The 24,844-nt window shown below is 36.4% G+C and overlaps 1 protein-coding gene across 4 annotated transcripts; it reads right to left on the bottom strand.

Moving 5' to 3' along the window:
* Positions 1-338: 338 nt before the first annotated feature.
* Positions 339-24,214, bottom strand: LOC103717450 (la-related protein 1A-like). 4 transcript variants are annotated; one of them, XM_008805841.4, is made up of 14 exons: positions 23,589-24,214; positions 15,650-16,232; positions 15,376-15,538; positions 14,441-14,531; positions 14,255-14,326; positions 13,405-14,117; positions 8,628-8,709; positions 3,520-3,624; positions 2,975-3,318; positions 2,737-2,877; positions 2,545-2,608; positions 1,843-1,988; positions 1,616-1,720; positions 339-844 (listed from the first exon to the last, which is right to left on the bottom strand). In XM_008805841.4, the coding sequence occupies exons 1-14, from the start codon at positions 23,949-23,951 to the stop codon at positions 640-642; spliced, it is 3,177 nt and encodes a 1,058-aa protein (XP_008804063.1). In that variant the 5' UTR covers positions 23,952-24,214; the 3' UTR covers positions 339-639. The 4 variants fall into 4 exon arrangements, with proteins under 4 accessions (XP_008804063.1, XP_008804064.1, XP_008804065.1 ...); XM_008805842.4 differs by having other exon boundaries at positions 2,975-3,315; positions 23,589-24,213; XM_008805843.4 differs by having other exon boundaries at positions 8,628-8,697; positions 23,589-24,212.
* Positions 24,215-24,844: the final 630 nt, after the last annotated feature.

Here is a 24,844-nt window from a genome sequence, read left to right as displayed (position 1 = left end):
CTTAGGAAAGAGGCTATGCCTCTTGTTAATTCCGAATCCTCTCGATGGGACGCAAAATTTGTCTTCACGCAATTTTATGTACCATCCATAACAAACTCAACGTGGCCTAGAACAACTATAGGACTTTCGGTTCATTTAATTCAGCTGATTTGTTGCTTTCTTCTTATTTGGACTACCATTCCACAACCCCTGAAAGCACTGAAACTTGTATCCCGAAGAGGTACGAGTTAATACCACAACTCTTCCCTAATTCAGATATTGCATGGGGTACGAGAGGAGGTAAAGGAATTTACTACCGCAATTTACTTAGAAAAGCAAAACAAAGGAAACTAAGGGCATGAATTTTAAAACAGCATGGCTAATTCCAAGCTCTCTTATTTGTCATTTCCACAATTCCAGATACAGTCATTATTTATATTCCTTTACCTTATGTACAAATCCGGGATGGAGGGAAAAAAGAATTCCTGACCCAGCCACCGTGAACTAACTGAAAGAGGACTCCAATATCTGCATACGCATGCCTCCTCTGGATCCTCTATAGCCAAACCGAAACTTTCACGTTATCAACCACCCAAAATTCAAACTAATCCATGACTGATTGGTTTGTGCACATAGGACTCCCAGACCATGCAGCCATGACTAACAGTTGGTTGATCTATCATTAGAGGCACCATTTCTGCTGCTGCTGCTGCTGCTGCACTCTTTCCCTGATGCCTTCTCCAACTTTTCCCTGGCCTTGAAATCTCCCAGGTTCAGATACTCTTCCCTCAGTAGCCTGTCCAACTCTGGGTGCTTCTTTAGAGGCTGATTGTGGTCTCGCATCTCTCGAAAATGATGAAATGCCCTGCCACATGAAAAAGGAAATGATAGCAATGAAAAAATAAAGGGACGAAGCAGTGGTATTTTCTGTTCATGCAATGACCCTAAATATAATTTTCTACCAGCATTATGTCTGATGCAACCACGATGTATGCATCAAAACAATACTAAATAAAAAGCTCAAGTTGCACATCCAATCACTTAATGATGAGTACCAAGTAAAATAACAGGAAACAGATGATAAAGGCCAATTGGGTGACATTTGAATTCGATGAGTATTGTCGGAATAGTTCTGATAGTTATAATAGCAGTGGGCCAAATTCTTTCATCAGACCAGTAACATATAGGGGTACAACTCCAAGTGGCTTCTCTGCACATAGCATCAGATGACAGAAGTACCCAATTCACTTTCCTGAGGATGCAAAAGAAGATGAATATGCATGCAGCATGCATATCAAAAATAGACCTCTATTTGAGATACAGTTCCAGGCCCCATGACTGAAAAGGTGGTGGTAATTCCTGACCAAAAACTTTGAGTATATTATAATCTGTGCAGTAATTTTATATCAAAAAGCAATGCAGATTATCTCAGGCAGAGGATGGGGCAGCCTTGTCTTAGCAGAATCCAGTGTAAAATGAAAAGTTTGCTTGATAGCATGGTTAACATGAAACATTTGTTAAATTCTAAAGGTTGAGAATAATAAAGCAAAAATATGAGGAAATAGTCGATTGATGAAAAAGGCTTAGAACAGGATCAAAGGAGTATAATTAAATTAATGTGAGAAGTAAGTGTTACCAATATTTTTCAAGGCCATAAAGATTGCCTTTATGGTAAAATTCAAGCGTAAGGTGTTCAAACTCTTCATACAGATCCTCTTTAAAATGCTTCTCCAACCCATAACTGGAACAGTGAAAGTAATGAAGTTCACAAAACTTTGTCAACTAATATGTCTAAACAGAGCAAGAATCAAAATTCAATTTCAGCATCATTTTTCTATGATTTGAGGCTTGCTAAAGAAATACCTGTAAAATCTAAAGAGACACTCTAGCCCATAATTGTATTTAGCAGCTGCATCTTCCAGTGCTAGCTTACGGAATTCGTTATACATCGATCGGTTGAACATGTCTCTCAGAAAATATGACCAAAACCGGTAAAGTGTGTTCATTTCCTGCCATATAAAAAACAAAGCATGCTTCATGCAATACATACGTATTAAGAGGGAATTCATACAACACCCTACATTAATAAAAGAGATTATGCACTTTGATAAAAAGCTAAACCATACTTCGTATTACCAATTATAGGAGACAAAAACATATTGAAAATCTAAACTTAAACAAATATCAAGAGAACACTAGTCCAAAGTTCCACAAAATAAATGTCAATCCAATGCTGAACAAGCATCAACAGGGGAAAGAACTGACATTGGAACGAGTAGAATACTGGCAAGAAAACTGATGAGAAGTGCAAGAAATAAAAATCATTATTCTCTCAGATGAAATATTATATAAAAAACAATGCTGTCAGATATATTGATAATAATCAGAATGACAGAAGCAATGAATACATAGTGTTCTAAACAGATAATTTTATTACACTGAGATAAAATATCCAAGTTATCATTGGAATCTGCAAACTTGTGAAACTAAAATATTTGATATGCAATAATTTTGAACATTGAAAAAACAAGGTATCTGATAGAAATCCTTTACAGTCTCGCCTACCTCACTGCAACCAATTCCTAATTTCTTACGGTCATTAAGGCAACGCTTATGGAACTTCAGGTACCTTCATCAAATAACAGAATCAGAATAACTTCATTTTTGCAGTTTGAAAATAAAAAGTAACTAGGGAAATTTTGATGAGTTGGAACTATGAAAATAAAGTTCGAAGTCAAAAAAAATCAAGTCATCTACTTTTGCTGTTTAAATCCATTTTCTTCTAGAAGCTGATGGCTTGGATGCTGAAAAGGTGGGAAAGATTTTGGCATTGATCCTACAGGTGGGCTGCTTCCAGAAAGAATACCATGAGACCCACTCAATTTTGACAACATCAGGCTGCAAAAGTAAAGTTAAAAGATCAGATTAGGATTAAGATATAAAAGGACCAAAGCAAGCTGCATTAATTCAACTGGAACAACTGAACAGTACTCACCCATAATTTTCAGGTGGTGTTGACCCAAAGAAAAACCCAACTGAATTGCTTGGTGGGCTTTCTGAAACAATTCCATGGCGGTTACGGCCATTGCCATGACTCCTAAAATTACCAGGAAACAACCGCTGTTTATGTGAGGAATGTGACTTGCTAGTGACTTTATTTTGCCGTCTTCGAGAATTGACATGTCCAGCCTCTTCCGGACCATTATTCCCAGCAATGTTTGCATTCGCCTTTGAATTCAAAGATGAATTTCCAAGGCTGGAAGGTTTAAAATCTACATCTTTCATCTCCATCCCATAATTATTTCTTCGATTATTAGACTGTTTGGCTTGCAACTCCTGCTAGCGACATGATTATTATAAGGATTGAAACTATTTGTACTCAGATGGTGAAAGAAGTAGCATCTGAAAGATGTATTTATAAAATTAAAAAAAAAACAAAATTAAGACAGGTGCAACATCACACCTATATGATATTATATTCATGCAAGGTGGACATAGTCCCAAGTACATACTTTTTTGTAGGTAACAAGAGGGAATTACCTGTTCATAAAAATAAAGTCCATCATTGATGGCAGTTGCAAGATCATTCGAGATAGGGTCTGATTCCCTTGAGCCAGCTCTTTCATCGTTGTCTATCCTGATATCCTGTATCAAAGTTAGACAAAATGGATCAGCATATCACTTCAGAGACATTAATACTTAATGACATGGAACAATAAGAAACCTATCACTAGTAATTAAAACCAACAAAAGTTGAAATTTGCATATATCATGTCAACCTACTAAAGGTTTCTTTTCTTTATTAAGAGAAGTTTGATAGAATAGAGTTGAACTGTGGAAAGAAATTAACCGGCTCCAGCATAAAAAATCCAAGCAATGACACTAAACAACTATATAACTAGCAGCTGCTTTTAGGAAGGTGCACAAGCAAGTCCATATGAGATCAGCTGGAACACTTGCAAAAAGTTGATTTATGGGAAATTGTTACTATCAAGCAATCAATCCTGAAAGAAAAGACTATGGAAAAGCATTACAACATTTTAAAAACAGATTAATTAACCACACATCACATGTTTATTGATTCTAGTGCCATTCATGCGAGTCGGGACTGACTAGAATGTATCTTGGCTGTGCCTTTTTTTGGGTATATATCATGCCTGTGCCTTATTGGCATGCAGCAGCTGCATGCCTGTGCCAAATTGCTTAACATGCTGCAGCTACATTATACGCCCAGGTTTGCCACGCATTGGCATGGCACAGTTGATCAAGTGTCGATGCCAGGCCAGATTGCAGAGGCATGCAATTCTTTAATTCTTGATCATAGCTATATAGATAATGAGCAGTCAAGCAAAAGAATTTGTTCCAATAGTGTAGCACAACGGATAGATCTCCCATTTTATGTTTGATTGCTTATTGAATAATAAAAGTTTGACAATACTATCACTTGATTGCTGTGGGAGTAGAAGAGGGTTGAGCCCCACCAATGGTCAAAAAATAACCAGTGATGTTCAACAATTGGGTTAATCCCTCAATCGGCGTCTCCTTTAATCTGATGGAATATAGATTAACTGCTTTATAAGGTCAAGGATTTCCTCCAGCAAACCCCCAGACTTCATGGCCAACCACTTTCCTCCTAACGTCAATGAACCACATGGAACAAGTAGCCTTCAAAAGGAATGTAAAGCAGGTTAAAATAATCATCTCAATGCAAATCATGGCATTAACAGTATTAGTTCACTAGTGCAACCTCTTTCTAATTTACAACCAAATCTTTCGAGAATGATTTAACTGCTTGGTTCAAAGCCCAGAAAGGACCATCAACGAGAAGACACTTTCCACATATTTTCTCTGGTGCAACCTCTTCTGATCATGCACAAAACCCAAAAAATGTTCTAGAGTTGTATTTGTTGCCTCTTGCACAGCAAATTAGTTGTGACGTGAACCTAGCATCAAATAGATAGATCAAGTCTCTTGGTAACCTAACAACCATAATCCAATTATAAAAGCAGTTGGTGTTTTCCACAGGCGTAAAGTCTTCAGGGAGGTTGAATTGGTTTTGGTTTATTGATTAGTTAAGCTGTTTTAGTTTTAGTTTGATATAGTTCTCAGAATTGTAATGATTAAAGTTATAGTGGTAACCAGGATTTACGCATTTTAGCAATTGCACGTAAGCTTTGACATACTACATGGTACGACTAACCAACAATATTTTAAATAAAAATAATCTTTACTACCTCTATCCTTTCAGGAGGCATGCTACTTAGTGCAGATAATAACTAATATGCTTTATTCTGCTACCTGAATTTCTTTTTACAATATTAGGTATAAAAACATTAACATCCACATCAATAATGCTTCTGCCTACATGGACAGCCAAATTGCACCTTAGTAAATAGAGTTTAGACCTACATGGCTACATTTGACCCTTTAACTATATGAGTTTGGATCAGATTTTAGCCACCCCAAATAGCTGGAACAGGGTTTGATGGTTATTGTTATGATGTGAATCAGATTTTGTTGAATTCAGCAAAAAAAAATCATAAGCAAAATCATTCTACAAAATCAAAATGTGGGTACATTCAACATGCTTTAATTCTCATTAATCATGTTTGAATTAGAGGTGGGTCAAGCCAACCACCTTTCAGCCCAAAGGAGGAATTTAAAGGACAAAGTTCCAACTTCCAATACTTGCATAAGTTCTTCCATGCCAAAAATAATAAGGTGATTTAACATCTGAAAACCTCAAACAACTAGGACTGTAATGATCCAATCTGAGAACCGATGCAATTGTTATAAAAGGAAAATAACAAACAACTTTGAATACTAAAACCAGAACCAATAAGATCGGTGGATTAGGTTTGGATATGGCTAGATCCGAATAGATCACCTGATAAATTCAGTCATAAGTTGCATCCATAACTCAATAGATATGTGATATAAATTAATAAGGTTTTCATTAATATCAATTTTTTTACGCTAATGTTTTAGAGATACTGTCTTTCCAGCTTAGACACAATGTTTTTCCCCAGAAAAAAAAAAAAAACTTTAGAGAGAATGTTAAGATAGCTAGAACCTACAACTTGTTTGATATCACATGATCATTAGTTTCCTATCAGCTGAGAAAACAACATAGATTTGTTAAGAAAATTCACAATGGAATTATTCTATTATTAAATTAATAACTCCTGTATTTTATGTCAATAATAAAGATTATTGGAGGAAAAATATCTTTAAAAACACTGATGTTAGAATTTCAGTATTATTTAATAATTGATCGAAACCAAATCCACCCAATATGTAAAAGCCTAACCTAAATTTAGACCTGAGTTTCTCATCAGTTTAGATTTGATATTTGCTAGATCTAACCCATTTCATCCTACTAACAAATAATATTGTTCGCCCTTCACAATTGTTATACATTAAGGAATATGGTAGTTATTTATAGACTGTTGGTGCAGCATTTTTCTTGGATCACTCATCCTTATTTCTAATCAATTTATCTTTGAAAAGTTCAGATAATTGTTTTGGCTTTAAGCTTATAAGCATTTAGCAATACAATTTTCTTCTGCGGTAATTTGGTTCCATTTGAAGTATTTGATTAAAGTCAATCAGACAGAAGAGATATGCCACAAAAAGAAGCATAAGGTGGTGTCGTAAGACAAGCAAATGCCAACCACCAACAAATGATTGAAGACATGAAAAGAGCAGCAAATAGAGATGGGTAGGATACAATTCTGGAGCAGGTCCAATGCCCTTAATTAAAGGAACCATTCCTTCTCAACAGTCATTCATATAGTACCCTTTCTCGATGAACCTTGAAACCTTTTAATACAAAACATATTTCTCTTGAAGGTAATATTGAAGCAATGACTTGAAGCTACTTAATAATTAATTAATCCATACCCAAAATAGCATGTATATGAAAAACCATGTAAAACTAGAAGCTTTAACATCATAGTCCAGCACTAAGAAATTACCAAGAAGTACATACAACTTTTTCTTAGCGCACAATTAAAAGGGGAAAAAATTGCAGGATCATTTCTCAAACTCAGAGCCTGATCTCACTACAAAGACTCTTTTTGCTGCAAAGAACTCTAATAACTTTCACTTTGATACTGTATTAGAGGAAAATCTAATAGTACAAGTGACATGGTGATCACTGAAGATCAGCTGCTAAGACCTGAAGGACATAATGGCTACAAGAATCACTTCAGGAAATACTTAGATTGCTGTTCATGCTGACAAAGGGCTGAGATCATAAATTGGTACAGTAGTATTGTAAGGCCTCACCCTGCTGCAAGGAACATTCATGAAGCAAAGTGCAGCTGGAATTTCATCCAACGGCACAGATTTATCATTAATTGATCAGCTTTTTCATTTTGATTTTTCAGTATGGTGTTTTATGATCAGTTTCAAAAGTTCCTTAGAGGTTGTACCATTCACACATCACTGTGGCATGAAGGGTAATCGATACAGTATTCAAAGTCTTATTAAGTCTTATTAAGTGTTTGGTTAGTTGGCTAGGCTAAAATATTTTGATAGGATTTGTTTTCTGATGTAGTTGCATCCTAATTAGGCTCAAACTGAGAAGCAGCTGGTGGTCTGTTAGTTTTCCATGGGACTTCTTTAGTCATCCTAGATTATGTACATTGGTTTTTTGAGAAGAAAGGAAAAGAAAGAATAGGCCAGGTCCGGCCCAAGCCTCTCCCTCGCCCTCTTTTAAACTCTTCTATTGAACTATCTTTCTCTAGCTGCTTTTTCCTTTTGATTCTATTCCTCTTTCTTATTCTTGCTGCTGTTGATTCAGTAGTTTTTAAGCTCAACTTAATTTTAATAGTTATATTTATCGCATCCTGCAGACCTGATTTGGTTTTTAGTCTACATAACTTGGGATCTGAGGTCAAGATTAAAGTCTAATCTTATTTTCTTAGAATTCTTCTGCTATTATTCTTAAATTCTCCGCATTCCTGCTTTTGGATTCTGCATACTGCATTACTATTATGAATTATCTGAATTTCTTTCTGACGTGAACATCAGAGATCAGACTGCTTCAGATTGGCATAAAACTTCTGTATTAAGATTTCTAGTATCCATTAGGATACTCTAATAATTACTGCATTTTATAGCAGCTTTTGTTAGCCAGCAGTCTTTAATTTTGACATGTTTTATTCTGTTTCTTGACACCGGACAGCAAGTTTAAAGTAGAACCGAAACCTTAGGTTTTCCTTCAGTTTAGGTCCTTCCGCGCATTTTAGGCCATCCTTAATTTGTCCTACATCAGCAAAGCTTTCCACTCATCTACAATTTCTAATATCTCGTTGGATAAATGATGGAATTTTAGGAAATCATGACTTGACTTTTTAAACAAGCCTGGACATACATAACCAGACGTTAGATTAATAAATTATAAATTCAAAAAGAGGGAAACGGGATAAAAAATATATCAAGTTCCAAGAGAAAAAAAAAAGTAACTATGACCTGATCTACAATAGTTAGTCCGTTATTATATATTATTGGATATGTATGTACTAATTCACTCATCTTGAAAATATATTTGATTTGTGTTATTAAAATACAAGCCCATTAAACAAAATAGTTAATAAATGGGGTGAAAGCAACGGAAGTCAAGAACAATCACATAACCTTACCTGGGTAACAATTATAAGTTTATGCACAACTTGGTCGTTAACATCAATCTCATCCTCCTCGTCATCAGTCCTGTTCAAAATACTATTATTTGGGAGAAGAAAAAGATTTTGCAAGAATCAATGTATCAGCAAACTATAATAGGTTTTTAACTAAAAGTACAAGTAGACAGTGGAATCACATGAAATAAGTTTTACAAGTTTTACAAGCATATATAGAATGTTCCCCCTTGTAGTTGTCATTGCTACCACTAGCATTTAAAGATGATAAGCATGTGGAAAATCCAAGCACTTTGCACTAACAGTCCCATGAGCTTATGAAACATGTCTTTGAAATCTATGGTGTCAGCCTCCAGCTGGGAACAGTTGGATGCCGATTAACCAACAGCCAGCCCCATAATAATGGAAGCTTTAAAAGACATCCAGCCAAGAATAAAGTATTAAACAAAAAGAACCTGCCAAACAGCTATCTAGCAACCATATGATGGCACCAAATCTGAGTTTCCTTACAGCGTATGTATCTAGATAACATATTTTTTCTTTATGATAGCCATCCACTTTACTATTCGGCCACTTCAAGATGTATGTAGTCTTCTTAACAAAAAAACATTTTTTTATCATTGCATTTTTATCAAGGTCAATATGATATCAATGAATTATAACATTTACTGGTTTATCGTCTTTCAAACTACATACCAAACATTTTATGCGACCACCAGATATGATGACTCGTACATGTTGATTCCCAAGTACTGCACCCAATTCCACTCCCATAGACACTCTTGCTTTCGCTAATCACTGCACATTTGTTTTATGCAATACTAAAAATATATATTTTGGTCGCTTAAATAGCAGAAGATGGAGCTCTTCTAAATTCTTAAAGATGTTGGCTTTCCTGCCAGATTAAATATTCTGTGGTGATCCCTACAAAAGCAAGATTTCTCACATCCACAAATACAGCGATTAGCTAGTGTGTCACCATATCTAGCTTCCACAAATTCCCATGAGATTCTACACAAACCTTCGGATATAAAATCACATTCATCAGCATCAATGAAATTAGTCTCTTGGAATATCAGTAAATTACCATGATTCACAGATTACTGGTTTCATAATATCATAGCACAGGTGCTAGGTATGAGCCTTAGTGAAGTGTCTGAAGGACAAGTCAAACAGCAGCATTTATTAAAGATATATCCAAAAAAGAGTGCTCTGAACCATGAGATTGTATCTTATCGACTGAAAGAGAAACGAAAAAAGGGGTTAAATTATGCAAAAGGGGTTTACAGATGGATTGTCTCCTCTCTAGGTTTTAGGCCTCCATGGGTTAAATGCATCTACCAGTATGTCCACTGTCAACTTTTCTACCTTCATTTATGATGCTTTCATCAGTTTTTTGCAAGTTGTGAAGGCCTTAAATATGGTGACCTCTTCCACATTTATGTTGCTAAATAGAATTGAACTTGCTTGGACCCCAAAAAAAAGGGCAAAGTGATGATGGTCTTACAATATTAACAAAACATATATTCAATTTGCTAGTGACAGCCTCATCTTTAGTCAAGCCAGCTCAGATCAGATTGAACACCTCAATTTCTTTTTAGTTTTAAATATTTCTATATTTGAGAATAAACTGTACTAGCCAAAAACCTTGCCATGTCAAAAAACAAACATATTCTAAACCATAAATTTGCAAATCTCCTTGCTACTCTTGACACTCTTGAACCTTTGAGACCTAAAATTGCAAGATAGACTTCAGTTTGGAAAATATTAATTAAAGAGAGACTGGCCAAAAGGGTAGAACCCATGCCCTATAGGAAACTAATTTTTCATAATCTACTAATTCTTCATAATCTAGTATTCTATCTCACTTCATGTCTGTAATCTCTTATCCTGTAGGATCTATTGCTGAAAGTATGTAAACTAGGAAGTATTTTATTTGGAGGCAAGGAGCTGAGATTGGAAAAGGTTACCCTCCAGAGCAACAGCAAAAAGCATGTGAGGATAAAGAGCCAATGAACTGAAGGTTTCACAACTAAAGTGTATTGTTCAAAAAGGCTTGTGTAATGTTCATACCATGGTACGTCGTACCGGCCCAAACCGAACGATACAGACTGTACCTAATTGGTTCGATATGGGTGGCGTATCAAACTTGGTATGCCAAAAAATTTTCATACCGTACCATACCGACACTATACTCGTGTGGCAACGATACGGGGTTTGGTACCGAAACAGCGAACTTTGGTTTGTACCATCTATACTAATCATGGGTCTGCATGATTATATATATGTAGCACACACTAGGGCATGTGGAGAACCTATTCTTTTATCATCTTAAACTCAATTTAAGCGCTTTATAGTAAGACGTAAGACATAGACAAGTCTTCAATAAATGAAAATGAAACTCAAGACTTTGTAACAGTAGGTGAGAAACAAATGACCATCTGCTTCATTTTTTTGCTCAATCTATTCCATGCCACCATCACAACCAAGCACTAGTAATGAAACTACTTTCCACAGACAAGGACCTATCATGTCCTCCAAATATCCCTTGGAGCAAAATATAAATACTTGCTTATTGAGCAATGGAACGTAAATATCTTATAATTCCATTATTACAAATTTAATTAAAAGTGGAAATGAGCGGAGCTCAAGCAAGCTGGGTTCGGCTCAAGCTTGGCTCAATAATTATCTAGCTTAGCTCGACCTAGCTTGACCTCGAAGGAGCTGCAACATCCAACTCAACCTCGCCCAAGTAGATCCCAAATAGCTCAAAATCAGACCCAGTTTGGTACATGATAGTCAATATGTTTAGGAGAAGGGAAATCGACCGACCTCTATGGAGGTTGTGGCAGAGGTGCGACAGGGAAGAAGTCAAAGGTAGAGGCCAAACATCAAGAGAGCAACAGGAGGTGTGGTGTTTCACTGACATGTGGAGGTGGCTGATGTGAAGGAATCGACAAATATGGGGCTCATGTGGATTGAGGAGAAACTCAAGGTGTATGAGTCGAAGACAAAGGAGGCAGCAAAGATCCCAAATATGAGCAAACACCACCAAACACAGCAAGACCAAAGAGGATTCAATGTTAGACATGGAAGTGACAGCCATGATAGAATATGAGAGAAGGGGCGAAAGGAGAGGAGAGGAAAGGGACCACTCAACATGCACAGTTGAGTTTAGGTTAGGGACAAAAGAGCATGTCCCAAGCATCCTTAAAAGGCTAAAGTCTCGTTTTAGCCATTAGATTGATATACAAAAATGGAGGCAAAACTCTCGTAAACAATTTTATTGATTATCAACCAACAATTCCTACCCATCTATGGTCATCTAGAACTTAAGCAAATTCACCATCTTTTCTAGGCCTTCTTTGCTCATTAATCATTATATAGAAAAAAAAGGTGGCAGCGAAAAATGAGATTGTTATATATCAATTTACTTACATTTTTAAAAAAAATCATTATTTATTAAGCAAGTGCATATGTGATTGCCCAAGACTAAAAACCTACATCATCTCCCGAACTACCCATACAAAGACAAATCTTCTAACCCCAAGGTCTGTAGCTTCAATTTCAAGTACCGCACTGGTACCTGACTAGTACAGTTTCGTATCAAAATATACCATACCAACACTCAATACACAAAATGCATACCAGTTTGATACTGGTATAGCATTTTTTTTATTTTTCCAATTTTTTTGTTTTTGAGGATCAATTTAAGGTTTATGGATGTTTAAAAAGGTAAGAGTTTTAAATTCTTTGAAGGAAAGAGTAGGAAAGGAAGGAAAGGAAGCAGACCTTTTGTTTCTGTTTAAAAAGATAAGTAAATGAAAGAAAGAAAGAAAGAAAGAGAGGAAGAAGAAGAAAAAGAGGAAAAAAAGAAAGAAGGGACAAGAAAAAGAAAGGAAGCAAAGATGAAGAAAAGAAAAGAAAGGAAGGAAGGAAAGAAGAAGAAAAGAAAAGAAAGAAAAGGGAGAAGAGAAGGCAAGGAAGGAAGGAAGGAAGGAAAGAAAAAGAAAAAGGAAAAAATGAACGGAAAGGAGAAGAAAAAGAAAGGAAAGAAAGAAAGGAAAAAGAGAAGAAATAAGAAAGAAAGAAGGAAAAAGAGAAGAAAGAAGAAAGAAAAAGGGAAGAAAGAAAGAACAAGGGAAAGAAAAAAAAGGATAAAGGGTTCGGACTGCCCCAAACTGCTCAAAATCAAGTGAAACTGAACCGTATGCCCCAACCCAGGCAGTTCAAGTTAGTTTGGCAATCCCTTTTAAACCCTATGTTAAGGCTGATCATAATCCTATGCATGTTAAACTTACGATTTTTTTTCTTAATCAGCAAAACAGATATTCTCATTTAAATAAGCTTGTCCGTTGATAGTTTATTTATAACTTAATCAAGATGTCATAAATGCCTTTACTATCTTCCTTTCTCTACCATAAGAAAAGTAACCAATATCAAGCTATAATGCTAAGCAACGAGCTTTCTCTATTATAATTGGGTCGGCAGATAATAATAAGAATGATGTTGAAGGAAAGGCTTGCATGTGCTTGAGCAGATTAGGTATACAAAAGCAAAGCAGCATCAGATATTTAATAGATGCAATGATCTAGGAATATAACTGCAAATGAATCTTCATATATCTTCAGATATGCTTAATAATTATTTTGATATTTTTGTGCATTCAGAACTTTCAACAGGATTACAAGACAAGCAAAGATTATTTTAAATTCAATGAACTTAGAACACAATAACCATATGGCTCGAGGACAACAAAGTAAAAGAATCATTTGAATACCTTTTGTTTGATGATGGATGGTCTTTTTGGCTTGTTGACTGCTCTAATTCCAGCTCTTCATCAAGCATGAATGTGTTTTGCTCCCCAGCAAAGCTAGGAGACTCATTATTCACAAAACCATTTAAGGAACCTCCTAGACTTGGGGTGCCAGGTCTCATATTTGACCTTGTGTTTACTTCCTGAAGTTCGGGATTGCAACTACTGGAAGGATCAGTGCCACTACTGGAAGGATAGGTTTTTTCCTGTAAACCTTCAGATCTAACAGAAATATCAATGCTGCCATGCTTAACATCGGAAATGCTCCTGACAGAATCGTTGTCTAACAGACAGCTACAGTCACCACAAGGCTCTCCTTGTTTAGTTTCCAAAAATGGTCCAGATGCTAATTCTTTGCTCTTTTCTTCGCTATCTCCATTGCATGCTAGTGATTTACCAACACTTGACACCTTCCCCATGTTACATTCTGTACTATTCTTAACTTCTGCTTTAGAATAATCATTTGATGTGGGCAAACACTCGTCACTATCTTTACATGTAGTTTGGCCAGCATTGCTCTCATGAAAGATGCCACAATTATTACTTCCACTAGTGTCATTTTTTTCCATGCCGACAGGAGATTGGCCTTCCGTAGACTGAGATTTTGTTGAAACTGCCTGCTGAGCTGATGCTGGAATCCACTTTGACCAGTCATTTCTCCTTCTTATCTTGTCATCCTACAAAGTAATATTTAAAAAGAAAATATACATGACAATCTAATAGACTGGTAAATAGCATTTGAAGATGAGACAAGCATAAATATATATATATAAACAAGAATGGCACATCAGCCAAGAATGAAAGAGATGATAACCTGAACTTCTATCAACTCTGAGCTCTGCAAAGCATCCAGAATCAAGGATATGTTTGTTGTCATTTTTTTAACCTGTATAATCAAACAAAGAAATCATCAAATTTTCTCAGCCAATATTAAATGACTATCCATAATAAAATGAACTATTTCACTCTGAAAAATAATTAGCATCAAGGTAAAGCATACCCTATTAAAATCTGCAATTTTAGATATAGAAACCCATCCCTGTTCGTCCAGTAATGATATCAAGTACGGGTCCTTCTGCAAATTCTCATCACTGCAATAAGGATAATGATTGTTATAGCTAAAACAGTGAAATAGGAAATATATGTATGCATATATATATATATACATATATATTAGACATGTACATATGCATATAGAGGTATATACATATTGATACACATATATGTACACACATGCATATATACATATATATGTATATGTGTATGTATATACATATATATGTGTACATATAGATATGTACATATATATTACAAATATGCATATATATGTAAACACATATGCATATATACACACAAATGCACATATATATACACTGTATATACAAATCTATATATACATGTATATATACATACATATGTATGTACATATGTATATATACATACATACATGTTTATATACATACATCTATAAATTTAAATATTTACATACATATATTATGTGTCCATAACTTCATATACATATGTACATATATACAAATACGGATATATATATATATAAACATATATATATATACATGCACATTAATATAAATATATATTGCAAAAGCATAATGGTTCAAGACACTGTGGTCTCCCTTTTAGAACAAAAACAATGCCCCATATTGGACCAAATAAATCACTTTCAATATGAAATCACAAACATATTTCATTCTAATTGATAATACTGGACTGCTTGCATGAATTCAAGGTTACGTATATGCTAAATAACCAACTGAAATATGGACCCAGAGAAATGTTGTGCATGCTGGTGAATAAGAGAACCCAAAATTGCAGAAAGAATATGTCGGCTCCTTGCAATGATTGTGCATGAAACTGCAAGGGCTAACTGTTTCTTGGCTTAAAGAATAAATGCGGCAAAAATTAAAACTGACCTACCTGAAATAGTACTCGATTTGTTTTACTATCCTAGCCCTCAAGGCTAGTGCCTCTGGTGTCAGAATAGGATATGGAGGACGAGGAGGATGTGAAACAAAATGAGGAGGACCCCTCATCATTTCCAGAGGAGCAGCAGAAACATAATACATGGGAGGAGCAGGACCTGCATTTTGAGCATTATTAATTTATGACAAGGGAGAACTGGAGAGATGTACAAGAATTGATAAACTCAAGCCAGAAATGGAATCCATAACACTTAAGTTAAAGACATAACCAGGATAACCAGGTCCATTGATGAACCGTGGAGCTGGACCACAAAATTGGGGAACTGGCCTGATGAAAGTCCTGGTACCAATACGATGTGGCATATTTATGTTATCTCTTGGATTCAAAGCCCGTTGATTGCACCATGTCTGGTTGAAATGGCTACCAGGTTCATGACCATTAGGTGGTCTGCTGCCGAAACTGCTGGCATTGGGGCGCCAAGCATTTGGATCTCCTCGGGTTGGTGGATGGAAATTCCTATTACCATCATTTCCTCCAGCATGACCAGTTGGAATAAAGGCCGGCAAGGGAGTTTCACATCCAGACTTTACAATATGTGGTTCACCATTAGGATATGGTGCAGGGCCAGGCTGATAGGCATACTGAGGAAACATCAGAGGTGGAGGTGGTAAAACAGGGTATAACATCGGTTGACCTGGTTGTTGGTGGTATGGCAGGGGTACAGGAAATGGTGGCACGCCATTTGAAGGAGCATTACGCTTTGGACCATGTTTATGAGGGTGCAGCGGATGATGTCTATTGGAAGGATTACTGCTTCCAAATCCCTCAGATTTGCGCATTCCAATTGATCCCTGAAAAAGAACAGTTTCGTAAGCACTGTGGACTAAGATTTCTAGTAAACAAAAAGTAACTGTTGCGCATGAAATAAGTAAGCTGTTGTTGAAGCAACAAGCATATATGAACTAAGGAAAACTCAGTAGGTTATCTTCTTTAGCATTGTGGCAATAATTAAAGGCTGATGAATTACCATAATATATTTACCATATCTTCCAAAAAAACAAACCCAGTAAATGATCTTCATTAGACAGCCAGCAAAATTACCATAATCTGGAGATATTCACCAGCAAAATTGTTCCTCGATTTCTATTCCTTAGTCAATTAAGTGCACCTGAGTCCACTACTAGACCATATCTTAGGAACTGCTAACTCATAGTTAGCCTATCATTCGTCTTGCACAGTGGATCATTTAGATTTTCTCTAGAAAAGTAGGACAAATTTTAGATGGTTATAATCTATTAATTTCATGGTTTGTAGTTTTACAGAAAGAGAGAAAGAATAAAGATAACTGTGATTAGAAAATTGATGATAATTGGCATGAAAGTGCAAGAAGAGAGAAAAAAGAAAAATTAATGTAGAAAAAAGAAATCTAAAATTGGAAATACAATCATTTTGATCTAACTAAAAATCCAGATTATATAAAATTTAGGTCTAATACCAGCTGTGCAATTTGAATACTGGCACAAACAACCAAATAAAGCCATGTAGATTGTCTCCATATCACATAATCATAAAATTTCAGCATTGTAAACATTATCAACCAGATACAAGATCTAAGTTTGCCATTTTAGAATATTCACCAAGAAACAATGCTTCAGTTAGCATCCTTCAGCAAATCAGCAGTTGCAGCATATCACAAAAATCCTTGCACCAAAATTCTCAAGCAAAACCATCCTAACCATACAAACAAAAACAGGAGCATAAAGAACAGAAAAATTTCCTCACAGCCGAGAGTCATCAGAAACAGAACCAGAAGAACATGCAGGAGCGGTTACTTCATCATTCTACAAAATAATTTTCATTGAAAGTATTAAGACATAGGCTACTTCAACAGTTTCATTAACACTGTTTAAGTTGAGCAAACTGGAAATAGGCGTAAGCTTAGAAGTCTACTGTAGGATATGATTACAGCTATGACTTTTAAAAGGAAACAACCTGGATTGTATTATAGATGTTTACCAGAAAACTTGATTTGACATGTATGCATACGTATATTTAGAAAGTGTTAAATGTACACTAGAGGTTCCTTGACAGAGTTAGCAGGCATTCAACTTGCTTAGGTGTCCCATTAACCAAATTGGTCAAGGCATGGCCTATAACGGCACAAAACAATAAGAACAACAAGAACGAAAAAGGTAGGGTTGCACTCAGGTCAGGTCAGATTGGGTTCCGGTCAGGTAAAACTTTAGTGGATAAAGACCTGGCCCCAAAAACTACATAGGTCTATCTTCGGACCCATACCGAACCCATAGGTAGGCATACAGGTTAAGATCAGGTCTATGCAGGGTCCAGGGCAGGTAAGGATCTGCATGTTACGTGACAGGCCTAGACTATCACAGGAAGTTAAAAAATACAAAATTAATATCTTATCCATTATCTAACATTGAATAACAGGTTGGCATTAACTTTTCAGTAGTGAACTATATATACTCAACCAAATTTATATTCTACAAAGTTCATCGACCCCAATTAAATACTTGTCAACATTAATTCTTCTTGGTAGCTTACATACTACAGCAAAACTTAGATCTGGCAGTCAACTTCCAATTATCTTGACTCTAAAGACCACTACAAAAGAATGTTATTAACTTAAAAACAAGCATATTGCAACATGAGAATATTGTGAAAATTGTTAGGTTTCGATATGAATCATGCACCTAAATAAAATACAATCTGACACTACAATTTTTTCTTTACAATTGCAAATTCTCAATATAAATTGACACAACATGAGAAGCACATCTGAGGTATAGCCAAGTAAAATGTTTACAAAAAGGGAAATAGGAAGCCTAAAAGCAGGAGAAGCTTTGCCATTGGATTGTCTAAGTTATTTGAGCATTTCCTCTCAAATCTGTTTTATGTCAACAGTAACTTTCTTTTTATGCATCTTCTCTTTATTTAATATTTAACTACTCTCATTGCTTCTCATCATCATTTGCAGTACCATGATAATATGATTGATATCGTTTCATGCTGGTATCAAAATCATACTTCTCAAAAAAAATTATCAACACATTTCTTTATTCTTCCAAAAAAAATCATTAACAGAATCCATGCGAGAGTCGTACAAATCAAGGTTTGGCAATTATCCTACAAAGGCAAGATTACCTTCTGTAATTTAAAGAGACAGTTAAAACTGTCGACGATGATAAGAGAGGTTGGGAATATTGAAGAATTTTGAAGGTATAAAATCAGAGATATCCAACAAAATTCCCAGTATGGTTTGTAGAAAATTGGTGAACAACTCTTAATATGGATTTTTGAATGTGTACCCTATGAAATATACGTTATTGCATGTTTACTACTAAAAAGTTATTATTTGCATAGTGGTAACATGAAATTATTTTTGCAAAATTTAAGAGAATGCAGACTCAAACTCCAATTACCCTTGACGACTGTGAGAAATTGTATATCTACCTCAGACATAATTTTATCCAGTAAATAAATTATGTGGGTCTAGTTACAATCATAATGTCATGCATAAAATGGATAATATATCACTTCGATGCTCACCAATAAAAAGCATCAGTCAATAAGAATCATTCCCCATAAGCATAACCAAAAAACCTTTATTCATCATCTGGTATCATTTGTAACTACCCTATTTCAACATCAATCACTATTCAAGTCAAATACTAAAATACAAAAGTGCCTTCTTGATGCATAAAATACCTGAACAGGATGGGACTAAGATTTGGGATAAGTCTAGGCATATAGGTTGCTGCAAATTTCAACTCAGTTGTGACTTTTAAATAAAAGTGAAAAGAAATTGAGACCTCAATGCAAAATAAATAAAGGAGGAGGTGAACCTATCAAAGGTTAAATGAGGGAATTAAAGGGTTTAAAGATGCTTAGAAGTGAACTACTAGCTTACTATCCTTTAGCTTAAGGTTTAAATTTTTAAGATAAGTGAACAAGAAAGACTAATTTTCTAAGAGAAAGAAAAAAAAGATAACTATGCGTGGAAGTTGAGTTCAAATTAAACATATCTTGTTGGTCTCTATCATTTACAAAGAAACGATGCAGGTATAGGTTTAAAGATTTGAATGGATGATTGACAATTATAGGGATATGGATTAAAAGGATAAAAGTTAGTATAGGGTTTAAAGAATTGAAGATAAGGTCAGTGAGACATATTTCAATCCAAAAATAAAGAAATAGTAAGCCAGAGAAGAGAGGAGTAAGAAACAGATAATACTGCAGCATCCCACTACCAAGAAGCTCCCGTCTCAGCCGCATCCATCAAATCAAATGGCAGAGAAAACAAAAAGAATAAATTTTTCATATTATTCCCCTCATTCATTCCTAGCCACTAAATAAAATGGAAAACCATGTCCCACTTATAAACTTATGAGGCTGGTAAAAGGAGAAAAGAATATACAAACTAAAGATATTATAGGACCCTAATTACTCAATGGTGAAGGATGACTATTAAAATTTATCAGGGGCAAGCTGCTAGTCATCCCCCAGAAGTAGCCAGCCCTCAATAATGTCTTACTAATGTTTCCCACAAGCAAAAGAGTACTCAAAAGGGAGGTAGATGCTTGAGCTTTGTTCACAGCCCTCTCATTCATCCTTGATTGGCCATAGAATATACCTCTCTCTTGGACTCCTTTCAGATAGGGATCATTTACCATCTGCTTCACTTAAACTTTTCCTAGATTTCCTTTTCAAATGAGGACTCATCTTCTCGTGTTTCCTTTCAAAATTCATATCTTTGACCACACAAAGTAGGAAAAGCCCATTTGCTGGCCAGCGATACATGTGAGCCACGTTGTCAGGATCAGGCTATATCATAAACCACAAAAGGAGTTGGACCAGATCATGGACTGTATAGCCCTCTTTGATTCCTTTAAACGTTAAAAAAAAGAATAAATCAATATCTAAAGGAAGAAACATGGTCAGATCGTAATTTCAAGTAAATTAAAGGTAAGATGTCATCATTTAAGGACATGACTTACTGATGTAATTTCTATCACCACATAAGTCAATAAAATCTCTTTATTTGACACGAGGAAAAAAACTGCATTTAAAGACAGGCTTTATTTAATTTGATACACAAGATTTCCCTATCGCTTTGGCTCTTGACGAACAAAGTTCTTTCTTTCCTCCTCATCCAGTAGTTGAAGTTTGTACAACATCCTGACATGCATATCTTGTCTTTACAAACAAACTGCATCCTAATCTTGGTATAACCAGAAAGGCATGTTTTACTCCGCAAATGCACCAACTCAATTGTTGTTTGGTATAAGCCTGTAGAAGAAAAGAAACCATAGTTTTAAGAAAGGTTGCAAATATATTTGGGTCTTACTTGCTCCTCCCAAGACAACTAAATTTCTTTTTCTTTACTTTTGAGAGGTGTGATAGCTCAAAAGATTGATAATATTATGATTTGAAAGGTTATGAATGATTATTGGTCATTCTAAAAGTTAAAGACATTAAATGGTTCATAAAAAGATGGGCGTCCTAATTGCTTCATATGTGGCAAGATGATCCAGATTTGGATCTCACAAATCAAGTGATCGTATGATCCACTACCAGATCTTATGATCCAAGTCTGAATCTACGATCTAAATCCATCCTGATCTGAGATCTGATCAGAATTCAAAGTGTCATTTTTATCTGATATATAGGACCCAATTGTGGATTGTAAGAAAATGATAATAGTGCATGCAAATCCTAAATAAAAGCACATGCCCTTTCAGAAGTTGTACCATTAGGATTCTCAAATCTGAAGCACTAGTAAGTGGAGCCTCCTTTCATTCTCACAATAAGCACCCTAGACATCATATGAAAATCTAGAAGTAGTCAATTTTCAAATCAAGGGAATGGGCTCTTACTTTCTACATTTTGCTCTTTCAGTGTTACTTGTCATTTCTTATTTCTATAATTTAACTCTTCTTCAGTCTTCACTTTTTCTTTTAACCCTTCCGCCTGTAATTGAAACCATCTTGACGGCAATCAAGAACTCTATAACATGTGTTTCAATCTTTCAGATGCCCAAGCCACTTGAGGCAAATTTTGTCACCTTTATCATATACTCTTGCTGCTTCTACCAGGCATCCAGATACTGAATTGATCCCTCTTAGTTTTACTATACATATAGTTTGACATTGAAATCCTAGATATGCTTGTATTTAGTTTGAGGGCCATTTGATTGAATAATTGCCCTAGAAAAATTCCAAAATATTTTCCACTGTAGACTCTACTCTTGCCACTCTTAACCTTTCACTCACTCATTTCTAACTGTTATTGGGCATTCATCTCAGCATCCAATTTCTAACGCACCATAATTTGCTTATATAGCTTCCTGCTGTATAACATTCTTCCCCACAAAAACATTTAATAACATAATGCCACAAAATAGATTAGCAATCAACTTCATAAGCTTGCAATGTTAAATCTGAATATTCACACTCGCTGTATTTACAATATTTTCTTTTTGTTATCAACTATAGAGTTGACTTGCATGTTTCTACTTACATGCCCTTATAATGAAGTCCCAAGCAAATGTCTCCGAAAGTTCCTCCACCGCATTCCCAATCACCACGCCCTCAATGACTATTATATGTTCCACTACTCCATACTAACATCAAAAATCCTCCATCTTAGTCATTACCAATAATTAACAAACATAATCCTTTAAATCAACTGAGCAAAATTTTTACCATGATTAAAAAATTAAAATTAAAAAAACTAAGGATTCATGATCTGCCTATTGGCATTAAAACTGATCTGAAAGACAATGGAACAAAACAAACCTTACATAACACCAGAAAGTAGGGGCAAATAAACAAAATACAAGAGAAAAACATCTCTAACATGAGACTGCAGAACTCATATTATTAAAAAAAAAAAGTAATCTACCCATCTGTCGAAGGCTGAGTTCTACAGTGGATATGTCCCACATATATATGTGCATTAGTAACTATATAATGCACTGAAGTAATTATACAATTCAAAATAGCATTTTAGTAACTTACATCATTTCATGGCATGTACAATCAAAATTCATGAGACAAATAAGCATAGCAGTGTATAAAATACAACAGTACTAAGTTCAGTGTCATCCCCTGCACATATGACCATCATCATGACACTAAAGGCAATGCAGAAAAAAAAATTCCAATGGAAACAATTGTGGGCTTTGATGAACCTACTAGAGGTCATTTAGTCAATTAAAAAACTTGAAATCTGGTTTCAGACTTGAAGCAAATTATTCTTTTCACTTGTAAGAGAAACCCGCCTCACAACAACAAAGACAGGAAAAACTCAATAATTTTAGAGAACCAGCACAAGAAAGGTCCTTAAAAATTTTCCAGGTTCACAGTTCGGGGTCTCTTTTAAGAAGCTTTTTGAGGGAAGGGCGGGAAGAGCAATTAGAGTCATTTTTCTAAATTCATCCCACAGGTCTCGCCTATCAATAGTTTAACAGCTTGCGTGAACAAAAAGGAGGCGTAGCTGAGTATTTTAAGATTTGATCTTTCCGTTGGTAGAAATGAATTGTGCAACTAACTGAATAGCAAATTCACAATTCAATAATGGATGTGACAACAAAAGTATCAATCCCAGCTTCAGATTCACAAAAGTCTAACTTCACAAATATAAAATTACATATCAAGAGATCCAGTAAATTTATCCCTATAATAGTTAGTACATTCAACAAGATGAATACAAATATAGACATACATAAAGCGAAGTTTATCAATATTGTACTCCAACTGCATCAAGAGTGGATAACACTTTGAAAAAAGAATTAAAGGGAAAGGTTTTCCTTTATGGGGAAATTAAAAGTTCGATAGGCTTAGAACTATGATTTCAACAGTATATTACATGAAACAAGAATTTGCATAAAGAATTGAACATAAACGGTTGTAAACATCAGTCACCAACAATCTTGAATATGGGACTCGTTTTTAATTTAATCTATACTTATTTAATCCCTTTTCCTTTTGTCCTTCCATTTCATCTTATTCCAGAACTCTTCATTAGGCTTTTCTTTCACAACGCAGCAGATTGAGATTCGATTAAAACCAATGTCCAGAAGATAAAGGCGTCAGGATACCACCCAAAATTGATTCTCTTTAACTGATGACCACCAAACCCGAGATCCATTCCACCACCTCACGAACGAGTACTTGAAAACTGACCTGAAACGGAAGAGGCGGTGGCGGTGGTGGCCCGTTTCTCGGAACCGGGCCCACATGCCCCGCGGCGGTCGCAGCAGCCGCCGACGCCGGCGGCAGCACAGCTGGCAGAGCCGGCATCGTACAAGCAGCATTAGAGCCACCCTTCGCCCTGGCGTCCGTGAGCGCCGGCCACGACTCCGGCCCCATCACCGGGCCATCGTCGCTCTTACCCTTCGCCGCCCCCGCAGGCGGCGCCGCCGGCACTCTCCACGGCGACCTCACCGTCGTTCCGTCCTCCGCCACGATCTCGAGAGCCCCGCCCTCCGGGGTCTCAACGGGATCACCGCCGCCACCGGCCGCCGGCGCCACGGTGTCGCTCTCCATCGCCTGGGGTTGGTCGGGAGGAAATCTAGCGTGCAAGGGACCGTACCGTACGAACGAGCTCTCGCATCTAGGTTCTAGATTCTCGTCGATCTCCTAGCGTTCGCTCTGTCAATCCCATCTCCGCCGTAAAAGGGGACGCCACCCTAGGGTTTTTGGAGGACGGATGGCGGGCTTAGGGTTTTTGGAAGCAGGAGTGTGACAGCTAAGCGAGTGGTAAAGGGAATAAAAACCCAGTCGGGATTTTGTGTGCGAGACAAGCTTTCTCACACTGTCGTTTGTGTTAACGCCGCAAGGCATAGAGTGCTTTTAGCTTTCTTTCTTTTTAAAAATTATTTGGAATATTAAAAATATTTTTTAAGTAAAGAAAATTAATTGTGTCGTTTTCCTTTTTGAAGGCTAAAAATGGATATTTATAAATGGCACTTTTTTTTTTTTTTTTTTGCTTGAAACGGGTTGTTCAGACAACGCGTGTCCGAATACACCCAAGAACATCAAAATACAAAATCTCGCGTAGTGCCAATGGCAACTCCCGCTCTCCTGCCCACAGGGCGTATCCCGAATGGTGTGCTGCATATGCAGCTACCCAGTCAGCCGCCCCGTTGGCCTCCCTGAATACATGCTTGGCCTCAAAGGCCACAACATCCCTCATCATCATCCTAATATCCCGGATCAGAGGATGGTCAATGCTCTCCCGCCGAATCCACCCAATAACAGTGGATGAGTCGCCCTCCAAGATGATCGAGCTAGCCCGTAGTACCCGCCGCGCATGGCAGAGGCCGGCCTAGGCAGCTCGCAACTCCGCCGCTGGCACTGATGTGTCGAATAGCCGGCAGCCGCCCGCTGCCACTACCCGAGAGTGAGGGTCTCGTATGACGAAGCCGGCACCGCCTCGT

Source organism: Phoenix dactylifera, unplaced genomic scaffold, assembly GCF_009389715.1.
Source record: "Phoenix dactylifera cultivar Barhee BC4 unplaced genomic scaffold, palm_55x_up_171113_PBpolish2nd_filt_p 000222F, whole genome shotgun sequence".
In the NCBI taxonomy this organism is placed as follows: Eukaryota; Viridiplantae; Streptophyta; class Magnoliopsida; order Arecales; family Arecaceae; genus Phoenix; species Phoenix dactylifera.
The sequence above is the reverse complement of the archived record's forward strand: the minus strand, read 5'-3'. Positions and strand labels throughout refer to the sequence as shown.

What these genes read in the sequence shown, in the direction of transcription:
- LOC103717450 (XM_008805841.4), bottom strand. Translation starts at nt 23,951, where the DNA reads ATGGAGAGCGACACCGTGGCGCCGGCGGCCGGTGGCGGCGGTGATCCC. An exon ending in CATCCATCATCAAACAAAAG is followed by an intron (nt 8,710 to 13,404) that starts GTATTCAAATGA and finishes CCCAAATAATAG; the next exon opens with TATTTTGAACAGGACTGATG. An exon ending in ACACCACCTGAAAATTATGG is followed by an intron (nt 2,878 to 2,974) that starts GTGAGTACTGTT and finishes TTACTTTTGCAG; the next exon opens with CCTGATGTTGTCAAAATTGA.